Source organism: Cebus imitator, unplaced genomic scaffold, assembly GCF_001604975.1.
Source record: "Cebus imitator isolate Cc_AM_T3 unplaced genomic scaffold, Cebus_imitator-1.0 Scaffold30, whole genome shotgun sequence".
Taxonomy (NCBI): domain Eukaryota; kingdom Metazoa; phylum Chordata; class Mammalia; order Primates; family Cebidae; genus Cebus; species Cebus imitator.
The window spans coordinates 10,120,676-10,131,365 of NW_016107345.1; the positions used below are offsets into that span (position 1 = coordinate 10,120,676).

At 48.5% G+C, this 10,690-nt stretch overlaps 2 protein-coding genes across 14 annotated transcripts in view; both read left to right on the plus strand.

The window, feature by feature from the left end:
* PORCN (porcupine O-acyltransferase) overlaps window positions 1–1,446 on the plus strand; it is a 12,149-nt gene extending 10,703 nt beyond the window's left edge. For all 9 annotated transcript variants that reach the window (XM_037736873.1, XM_017523853.2, XM_037736869.1 and 6 more), the window contains one exon: window positions 1,002–1,446. In XM_037736873.1, the coding sequence (XP_037592801.1) occupies window positions 1,002–1,103 (102 nt within the window). In that variant the 3' untranslated portion in view covers window positions 1,104–1,446. The remainder of the gene's footprint in view (window positions 1–1,001) is intronic.
* Window positions 1,447–1,658: 212 nt separating this feature from the next.
* On the plus strand, window positions 1,659–10,399 carry LOC108300889 (EBP cholestenol delta-isomerase). Of its 5 annotated transcripts, none has more exons than XM_017523858.1 (6): window positions 1,659–2,549; window positions 2,834–2,893; window positions 4,044–4,413; window positions 8,527–8,563; window positions 8,694–8,824; window positions 9,918–10,399. In XM_017523858.1, the coding sequence occupies exons 3-6, from the start codon at window positions 4,113–4,115 to the stop codon at window positions 10,139–10,141; spliced, it is 693 nt and encodes a 230-aa protein (XP_017379347.1). In that variant the 5' UTR covers window positions 1,659–2,549; window positions 2,834–2,893; window positions 4,044–4,112; the 3' UTR covers window positions 10,142–10,399. The 5 variants fall into 5 exon arrangements, with proteins under 5 accessions (XP_017379347.1, XP_017379346.1, XP_017379348.1 ...); XM_017523857.1 differs by lacking the exon at window positions 2,834–2,893 and adding an exon at window positions 2,933–3,170; XM_017523859.1 differs by lacking the exon at window positions 2,834–2,893 and adding an exon at window positions 2,933–3,170 and having other exon boundaries at window positions 4,095–4,413.
* Window positions 10,400–10,690: the final 291 nt, after the last annotated feature.

Below are 10,690 nucleotides of genomic sequence, written 5' to 3' on the forward strand. Positions count from 1 at the left end.
TTTAAATTCTACCCCCCGAGTTTTTACCCTAAAGATAACGCACGAATGATACTATTCTGCAATTTTTGAAAATCTTCCACATCAGTATATAGTGTCTTCATTCATTTTTTCCACTGCGAGGATGTAACACAGTTTAATTTTTCTCTTATTGGTGGACATCAGGTGATTTCTAGTCCTTTCCTATTACAAGTGATGCTGCAGCAGGAACTCTGTACCCACGTGGATCCACACAGGTGCAGACAGATCTGTAGGATCTGTTCCTGATAGTCTCAATGGAGTAGTACTTTTGTGCTCTCCCACCAGCAATGCATGAATGTGCTTGCTGCCCCACCAGCATAGAGTGCCTCTCAAACTTCCTGGATTTGTTTGCCACTTCAATAAAGAAGAAGATGGCTGGTGGAGCAGCTCACACCTGTAATCCCAGCACTCTGGGAGGCCGAGGCAGGTGGATCATTTGAGATCAGGAGTTTGAGACCAGCCTGGCCAACATAGTGAAACTCCGTCTCTACTAAAAGTACAAAAATTAGCTGGGTATGGTGGCACAGCATCTGTAATCCCAGCTACTCGGGAGGCTGAGGCAGGAGAATCATTTGAACCCGGGAGGTAGAGGTTGCAATGAGCTGAGATCATGCCACTGCACTCTGACCTGGGCAACAGAATGAGATCCTGTCTCAAAAAAAACAATTAAAAGAGGAAGATTATGAATGAGGCTGAGCATCTTTGTTTTTCCTTTACTGGGATGAGTTATTCACCTTCTCAAAATTTTTAGGAGCTCTTTATATGTTTGGGAGATAACAGGCCAGAGAATGGGATCACTTTGTTTTTAAAATGATTTTTAAAGAAGACAAAAACTATATCTGGTCACCTTTCATATGTACGTAGGCCCTTCTGCAGGGCCTCACCTAGGGTAATCATAGAAATGTCCTTGGGCAAAGGATGGGTTTTCCTGAGACCTTCTTTGTCCTTGCTGAGTGGGACCATCACCTCTTTCTCTCCCACAGGGCTACGGCATGGCATACACTCTCCACAAGTGGTCAGAGCTCAACTGGGCCAGTCATTGGGTCACTTTTGGATGCTGGATCTTCTACCGTCTCATAGGCTGAGGCACATCTGTGGACCCTAATAACCCTTTTAAGACCCCTCTCAGGGTGCCACTGATGGAAGATGAGGGAAGGCCCTCTCTCTACTCCTTGGCCCTCTCCATCCTTGATTCCCAACACCTTAACACACACACACACACACACACACACACACACACAGTCACACTATTTCCATGCCTGTCAATCCCCACCCCACCACAAGGCGGGAAGGGGGTAGTCCCTGCTGGGACCTAGGGGTGGGGGACACTTGGGGAAACTGAGAGGGGGAGATCCAGGGCCTCCCCGCCTTCTGTCTTCCTTTTTATATACAGTTTGTTATTGTCAAATAAAAGTAGGAAATATACAATAGGCTTCTTCTTCACTACTCAGAGGGGAATAGGAATGAGTGAGGAAGGGGGCACAGCATAGATAAAGGTTTGGAAGCTAGAAACCATGAGAAGAGAGCAGACTACGATTGGTTCATGGTTAGTTTATGATTGTTAGATTAGATGATGAGCCTGAAGATGGCAGGGTCCTGGTCCAGCTTGGTGTGAGTAGGGCAGGGACAGATTGTATAGTTGGATGTTGGGGAGGCCTGATTGGCTGGAAAACTGAAGGATCTCCATTCTGATTGGTTGTTCTGAGTGGGACACAGAGGAGAGAAAGCAAGAGAGATGACGGATGGGTGCCTATTTGTCCTTAGGACTGAGGGTTGTGGGTTCTAATTGGAAGGGAGATCTGGGATGGGTCTAGATTCTGATTGATTGCTCCGTCTGGGGGCCCACTGGTGGTTAGGCATTTGATTGACTTTTTAGAATTGGCACAGGGAGATTGAGGGTCTTCATGCCAATTGGCCAGTAGGACTCAGAGGCTTGGGTTCTGATTAGTTCTTCTGACTTGTGGTTGGGAGAAGAGAGAATGATCGCTATTAGAACTGAGGAGTTCTGAGCACATAAGAGCTGGGGAAGGGGTGGTTGCAGTGTACAGGATGTGATCTGCCTGTAACACTTTCCTTGCATTATGATGAGGGTTACTCTACTTAGAAAAGGGCGGAGGTGAGAGGATGCAACGCAAAGCTGATTTCACCAGCAGATGATGAGGATGCAGCCCTTAATGAGTCCCTGTTTTGACCGACTGAAGAGGGAATGGGGAAATTGAAGCCAGGACTACTCGATGCAGATTGGCTACGGACGCAAAACGCCCACCAACCTTGGCCTGCCCCAGTCTCCACCCCAAACCTGACTCAGGTGAAAATGGCGCCACGCGTGGGGGCGGGGCCAGCAGCACACAGAGAACGCCTATTGGTTGGGAGCGGCACAGGCCGCCTTCTTCGCTTCGCCATTGGCCCGCTCCATAAGGCGAGGGAACCTACGAGGGGGGTGAGCCCGAACTAGGGATGTGACAGAGCTCCAGGGCCAACACAGAGACAGTCCGGAGTCCTGCAGGAGGCCGCTACCGTCTCGCGGCTGGGTGAGTGCCCTCCACCCGGCACCCTGCTCCCTCTCTTAGCTCTCCCAGGCTCTGCAGCCAGCCCTCGGCGGCGTGCCTGCGCGAGACCCTTTGCCATCCCCCCCCACCGCCCCCTTTCGCCGGCGCGAGACCCCCTGCTACCGCACGGTTGTCCGGACGACAAGATCCGCCTTCTCATTGGGCAGGAGGACTGGAGGGGTCTGGTTCGGATTGGAGGGCTTTGTGTTCCGCTCTAGCGCTCCTTGCCCGATACTAGCCTTTCAATTTCCGCCACTTCCCGGCAGGTTGACGGCATTGCAAGCTTTCGCGAGGAGGCTCTGGCTTTCCAAACGCCGGCACTGAAGGTTGTAGTTCTGATTCGTTTTCTTTCCTCTGTCCCCCAGCTGCAGTTTTCAGGACTACGGGGACGGCAGGGGGAGGGAATAGCTTTCTGTTGAACAGTCCAAGACGCTGACCCGTGCAACGGGACCACGCCTGGTTCCTGTGTCTCTTACCAAACCGTGACTCCGGAGCACAGGACTGGGTTTGGTGGTCGTGACCAGTTTGTGATCCTTGAAGGAAGAGACCAAGCCTGGTCCTGTATCTCCCTCGCCAGACTCTGACAGGGAGGGCTGGGATCAGGTGTTGTTCCCATGTGCCTCCCACCAGACTTTGACCCCCAAGGACTGAGATCAGGACTGTTTCTACCACATTATGATATGGCTCCTAGAGGGCTGGAACAAGCTTTCAGTCTTTCTGTGGCCTTATATTTCAGTCATGTTCTTTTTCTTTTCTTTTCTGTTTTATTTTATTTTGAGACAGAGTCTTGCTCTGATGCCCAGGCTGAAGTGCAGTGGCGCAATCTCTGCTCACTGCAAGCTCCGCCTCCCGGGTTCAAGAAATTCTCCTGCCTCAGCCTCCCAAGTAGCTGTAACTACAGGTGCAGCCACCACACCTGGATAATTTTTGTATTTTTAGCAGAGACGGGGTTTCATCATGTCGGCCAGGCTGGTCTCGAATTCCTGAGCTCAAGTGATCTACTCGCCTCCGCCTCCCAAAATGCTGGGATTACAGGCGTGAGCCACAGCACCCGGCATTCTTTTCTTTTTTAGAGGCAGAGTCTCCGGCTGGAGTGCAGTGATGTCATCACGGCTTACTTCAGCCTTGAACTCCTGGGCTCAAAGCGATCCTCCTGCCTCAGCCTACCTAGTAGCTGGGGACTACAGACATGCGTCATCACACATGGCTAATTTTCTTATTTCTTTAGAGACAGAGTTTCGCTACGTTGCCCAGGCTGGATTTGAATTCCTGGCCTCAGGCATACTCCTGCCTCAGCCTCCCAAAGCACTGGAATTACCAGCCGTAGTGCCTGGCCTTGGTCATACTCTTAAAACAGAATGTAATTAGAAATGTTACAGTCCTGTCTGTTAACTGGTAAATTCGGTCCTTTTATATTTCTTTGGTAATAAACTATTCAAATTTTATTATCTCATTCTGTGCTTTCTATTTGTCCAGGTTTTCCTGTTCCTTTTTTTTTTTTTTAACTTCCTGCCTATCCACACGAAGCCATCAGCCCACAAAGACATGACTACCAACGCGGGCCCTTTGCACCCATATTGGCCTCAGCACCTAAGACTGGACAACTTCGTGCCTAATGACCGCCCCACCTGGCATATACTGGCTGGCCTCTTCTCTGTCACAGGGGTCTTAGTTGTGACCACATGGCTGTTGTCGGGTCGTGCTGCAGTGGTCCCACTGGGGACTTGGCGGCGACTGTCCCTGTGCTGGTTTGCAGTGTGTGGGTTCATTCACCTGGTGATTGAGGGCTGGTTCATTCTCTACTACGAGGACCTGCTTGGAGACCAAGCCTTCTTATCCCAACTCTGTGAGTCCTGAGTTCTTTCATATGCTGTGGGAGGGGATTTGCAGAGCAGGGATTGGCTTGGATGTTTACCTACCCACCTATTCTTCCATTTGATTTATTTTAATTTTTTATTTAACCTTTTAAAAAATTTATTATGGGCCGGGTGCAGTGGCTCACGCTTGTAATCCCAGCACCTTGGGAGGCTGAAGCAGGAGGATCACTTGAGGTCAGTAGTTTGAGATCAGCCTGGTCAACGTGGAGAAGCCCCATCTCTACTAAAAATACAAAAATTAGCTGGGCACGGTGCCTCATGCCTGTAATCCCAGCATTTTGAGAGGCCGAGGTGGGCAGATCACCAGATCAGGCGTTCAAGACCAGCCTGGCCAACATGGTGAAACCCCGTCTCTAAAAATTAGCCAGGTGTGGTGGCATGCACCAGCTACTCGGGAGGCTGAGGCAGGAGAATTGCTTAAACCTGGGAGGCAGAGGTTGCAGTGAGCCAAGACTGCACCATTGCACTCCAGCCTGGGCAACAGAGTGAGACTTTGTCTTAAAAGAAAATTGTAATTATTATCGTTCTTTTTTTTTTTTTTGGCCTTCTCCAAAACTGGTAGATAACTTGTTTTTGAGACAAGGTCTTGTTCTGTTGCCCAGGCTGGAGTACAGTGGCATGATCATAACTCACTGCCATAGCTCACTGCAGCCTCCAACTCCTGGGCTCAAGTGATCATCTCGCCTCAGCCTCCCCAGTGGCTGGGAGTATAGGTACATAGCTCTATGCCTGGCTAATATTTTCACGTTTTTGTAGAGACAGAGTCTTGCTATGTTGTTCAGGCTGTCCTTTAACTCTTGGGCTCAAGCAGTCCTTCCACCTCAGCCTCCCAAAATGCTGGGATGACAGGTACCCACCACTGTGCCCAGCCTTATTTAACTTTTTTGTTCCATGTATAGTCACATGGGTCAAAAAACCATTTAAAGAGATTTGCAGTGAAAATCTTTCTATCCACCAAGTTTCCCCAAATACTTTTAGGCACTGGTATTTTTTGTTTGTTTGTTTGTTTGTTTGAGATGGAGTCTTGCTCTATCGCCCAGACTGGAGTGCAGTGGAGTGATCTCAGCTCACTGCAACCTCCACCTCCTGGATTCAAACGACTCTCCTGCCTCAGCCTCCCTAGTAGCTGGGATTACAGGCGCCTGCCACCACAACTGGCCAATTTTTCTATTTTTAGTAGAGACGGGGTTTCCTCATGTAAGCCAGGCTGGTCTCAAACTCCTGACCATGCGCCTCGGCCTCCCAACGTGCTGGGATTATAGGCATGAACCACCATGCCCGGCCAGACACCATTGATAGTTGTTTATGTTTCTTTCCAGTTTATTTACATTTGTAAATCTCAATTTGCTCAATTGTAAAAGGGGGATAATAGTAATAATCGGCTGTATGTAAGATACTTAGAAGAGTGTTTCGCAGACAGTGGATGCCATGTAACTATTCACTATTATTATTATCATTGTTTGCATTTTTCCCTTTTTATGCAAATGATAACATGCTATATATACTTCTGATCTTTTCTCTTTTTCTTTTTTTCCTTACAAGAAAACCAAAGAAGCCATTTTCTTTTTTGAGACAGAGTCTCGCTCTGTCACCCAGGCTAGAGTGTAGTGGCATGATTATAGCTCACTGCAGCCTTGAACTCCTGGGCAATCAAGCAATCCTCTTGCCTCAGCCTCCCTAGTAGCTGGGATTATAAGCATGTGTCACCACACCTAGTTAATTTTTTAAAACAACATATTTTTTTAGTGATGGGGTCCTGGCTTCGAGTGATCTGCCCACCTCAGCCTCCCAAAGTGCTAGGATTACAAGCATCAGCCGCCACGCCCGGCTGCTTTTTTTAATGAGGTCACTCTTCATGATTTCATAAAGAGCTTTTGAAACAGACATTATACAGTTATTTGACTTGTCTAGTATTGATGGGCATTTTTCCTCGGTCTTCTGCCATTATAAACAAGGCTGTGTGCAGTGGATCATGCCTGTAATCCCAGCGCTTTGGGAGGCTCAGGCAGGTGGATCACTTGAGGCCAGGAGTTCAAAACAAACCTGGCCAACATGGTGAAACCTGTCTCTACTAAAAATACAAAAATCAGCTGGGCGTGGTGTCGCTTGCCTGTAATCCCCGAGCTCAGGAGACTGTGGCAGGAGAATCTCCTGAACCCAGGAGGAAGAAGTTGCAGTGAGTCAAGATCACGCACCTACATTCCAGCCTGGGCAACAGAGCAAGACTCTGTCTCAAAAAAAAATAAAATAGGCTGGGCGCGGTGGCTCAAGCCTGTAATCCCAGCACTTTGGGAGGCCGAGGCAATTGGATCACTTGAGATCAGGAGTTAGAGACCAGCCTGGCCAACATGGTGAAACTTCATCTCTACGAAAATACAAAAATTAGCTGGACGTGATGGTAGGTGCCTGTAATCCTAGCTACTCGGGAGGAAAATCACTTGAACCTGGGAGGCGGAGGTTGCAATGAGCCAGGATCACGCCACTACACTCCAGCCTGGGTGACAGAGCGAGATTCCATCTCAAAAAATAATAATAAATAAATATACAATAGTGTTTTTTGGCCTCAGGAATAAAGCTGCTATGAACATTCTAATACAAGTTTTTATGTGGACATCTGCTTTCGTTTCTCTTGGGTAAATACATAGGAGTGGAATGGCTGGATTTTAAGGTACGTGTGTATAGAATTTTATGGAAAACTACCAAACTGTGTTTCAAAAATGGTTTCACCATTTTATATTTCCACCAGCAACGTAGGAGAGTCCTGGTTTCTCCACATCCTTGCCAACACTTATTATGGTCAGATTTTTTTTTGGTTTTTTATTTTTTGGAGGCCAAGTCTCACTCTGTCGCCTGTGCAGGAGTGCAGTGCTACAATCTCAGCTCACCGCAACCTCCGCCTCCCAGGTCCAGGCAATTCTCCTACCTCAGCCTCCTGAGTACCTGGGATTACAGGCATGTGCCACCACACCCAGCTCATTTTTGTATTTTTAGTAGAGACGGGGTTTCACCATGTTTGTCAGGCTGGTCTCATACTCCTGACCTCAGGTGATCCACCTGCCTCGGTTTCCCAAAGTGCTGGGATTACAGATGTGAGCCACTGAGCCCAGCTGGTCAGATGTTTCTTAAATTTTAGTCATTCCAGTAAATGTGAGTGCTATCTCATTTTGGTTTTAATTTGCTTTTCCATAGTGACTAATGGAAGTTTGAACATCTTTCATGTGCTTATTGGCCATTTAGAAATCCTCTTTGTGAATAACCTATTCAAGTCTTCTGCCTAGTTTTATATTGGATGGTCTTTTTCTTTCTTTCTTTCTTTCTTTTCCTGAGACAGTCTCACTCTGTCGTGCAGGCTGAGCTCACTGCAGCCTCAACCTCCTGGGCTCAAGCCGTCCTCCCACTTCAGCTTAGGTGCATGCCACCATGTCCAACTAATTTTTGTATGTTTTGTAGAGATGGGGTCTCACTATATTGTTCAGACTGGTCTCGAACTCCTTTATGTAAGCCGTCATCCCACCTTAGCCTCCCAAAGTGTTGGGATTACAGGTATGAGCCACCACGCCCAGCCCGATTCTCTGCTCTTTTTTTTAATATATTATTTTTTTATTTTTTTGAGATGGAGTCTCACTCTGTCGCCCAGCCTGGAATGCAGTGGCGTGATCTCCGCTCACTGCAATCTCTGCCTCCCAGGTTTAAGTGATTCTCCTGCCTCAGCCTCCCAAGTAGCTGGGCTTACAGGTGCACACTACCACGCCTGGCTACTCTGCTCATTCTTTTATTCACTCATCTGTTCACCTACATTCTCTCTGTCTCATTAGCTACTTCACTCCCTCCCATCATCTACACCTGCCTCCTTTTATGCCATACACATTTCTTGAGTACTAGTCACAGCTGCACTGTTTTGTGTCAGGCTTTGCACACACTACCTTGTTTTAGATAAACCACTAGAATCCAAACAGTTACCCCATTTCACTGATGAGGAAGCGGACATGTGGGAAGGTTGTGAAGTTGCTTGCAGGGGCCCCCAGCTCTCACAAATGTGGGTTCCTTTCCCTGCCTTTATTCTTCCTGTCTCTTTTCTTCAGGGAAAGAATATTCCAAGGGAGACAGCCGATACATCCTGTAAGTGTTTGCCTCTGTCGGTGGAGAGTGGCATTGGTTTTGGAGGGGATGGTGAGTTGGGGAGCACCAAAGGGGTCACCTGTGGGAAGAGCACAGCAATGCCAGTGTCCCCTCATGCTTTCTCCCACAGGGGTGACAACTTCACAGTGTGCATGGAGAGCATCACAGTTTGCCTTTGGGGACCACTCAGCCTGTGGGTGGTGATTGCCTTTCTCCGCCAGCATCCCCTACGCTTCGTTCTACAGCTCGTGGTCTCTGTGGGTGAGGAGAGGGCACTAGAGAGGCACTGGGCACTAGGTGGGGGACCCACAGACACAGGTGCATCCCTGTGGGTGGGATCTCTCAATGGTGCCCTTCCAAGGATGAGTCAGACTCAGTAACAAACCCCCTGAGGCTCTGGAATGGCCATGCCCTTCTCTGAGCCTGTGCTCTTAGGTGGGGAGGGTTCATTTTTCTTCCTCCTCCTCTTCCTCCATCACAGAGTCTCCTGTGAAGGTTATATGAGGTGGCTCAGGGTGGCAGGAAGCCCCTGGAACCTCCAGAGTCAGGACTCTGAGATCCTTTCCTGTAAGATTCAGTCATCTTTTTTTTTTTTTTTTTTTTTTTTTTTTTTTAAAGACGGGGTTTCACCATGTTGGTCAGGCTGGTCTTGAACTCTCGACCTCAGATGATCCACCTGCCTTGGCCTCCAAAGTGCTTGGATTATAGGCATGAGCCACCACGCCCGGCTCAGTCATCTTTTTTTAAAAACAGGGTCTGGCTCTGTCACTGAGGCCAGAGTGCTATGGCATGATCTCGGCTCACTGCAACCTCCACCTCCTAGGCTCAAGTAATCTTCCCCCCCTCAGCCTCCTGAGTAGCTGAGACTACAGGCATGTGCCACCGTGCCTGGCTAATTTTTGTATTTTTAGTAGAGACGGAGTTTTGCCATGCCGCCCAGGCTGGTCTCAAGCTCCTGAGCTCAAGCAATCCTTCTGGCTTGGCCTCCTGAAGTGCTGGGATTACAGGCTTGAGCCACCGTGCCTGGCCTCAGTCGTCTTGTGTTGTTAAATTGTTAGCTTTCTTTAGTTCTAGAGATATGAGTTATCTTTAGTCCCAGAATCCTAAGCTATCTTGATTCTAGGATTTTGAACTTCCTTAAATCTGAAGGTGTGAGCTCTCCTGAGTTCAGAAATTCTCAGCTTTCTGCCGTCTGGAATCCCACTTTTCTGATTTCTTAGATTTTCATCTTTAGGATTTCAGAATACTTAGCTCTGAGACCCTAAATGATAACTTGGAAAGTGCCTTGGAATAGAGATGGGGAAAGCTTCCCCTTCCTCACAGGGGCTTCTCCTTTCCCTCCTGCTACCCACAGGTCAGATCTATGGGGATGTGCTCTACTTCCTGACGGAGCACCGTGACGGATTCCAGCACGGGGAGCTGGGCCACCCTCTCCACTTCTGGTTTTACTTTGTCTTCATGAACAGCCTGTGGCTGGTGCTGCCTGGAGTCCTCGTGCTTGATGCTGTGAAGCACCTCACTCATGCCCAGAGCATGCTGGATGCCAAGGCCACGAAAGTCAAGAGCAAGAAGAACTGAGGAGTGGTGGACCGGGCTCAAATGCTGGCCAAGGAGGAGCTCTCCACCTGCCAGAAGAGCCTAGTCCTGCTCCCACAGGTTGGAGGGACAAAGCTAATTGATCTGTACACTCTGGCTCATGGGTGGGCATGAGACGGGGAAGAAAGGGGCTGTGTGGAGGCACTGCTGGGAGCCATTGGGACACAGATACAAGAGAAGCCAGGAGGTCTATGATGGTGGCAATTTTTTAAATCGGGAAATAAAAGATCTTGACTCTAATACTGAGCGATCTTTAATTACTAACCCCAGAGATGCCCTATGACCCCACAGACCCCCATCGGCCTCATATAGACCTCCCACCTCTGACCTCACAAACCTCCATCACTGACCTCCCAAGACCCCATAACTCACCACTGGTCCCACAGTCACCTTGTCTTAACTCGAGCTGCCATAACAAAATGCCATAGACACATATACACCATGGAATATTATGCAGCCATCAAAAACAATGAGTTCGTGTCCTTTGTAGGGACATGGATGAACCTGGAAACCATCATTCTCAGCAAACTG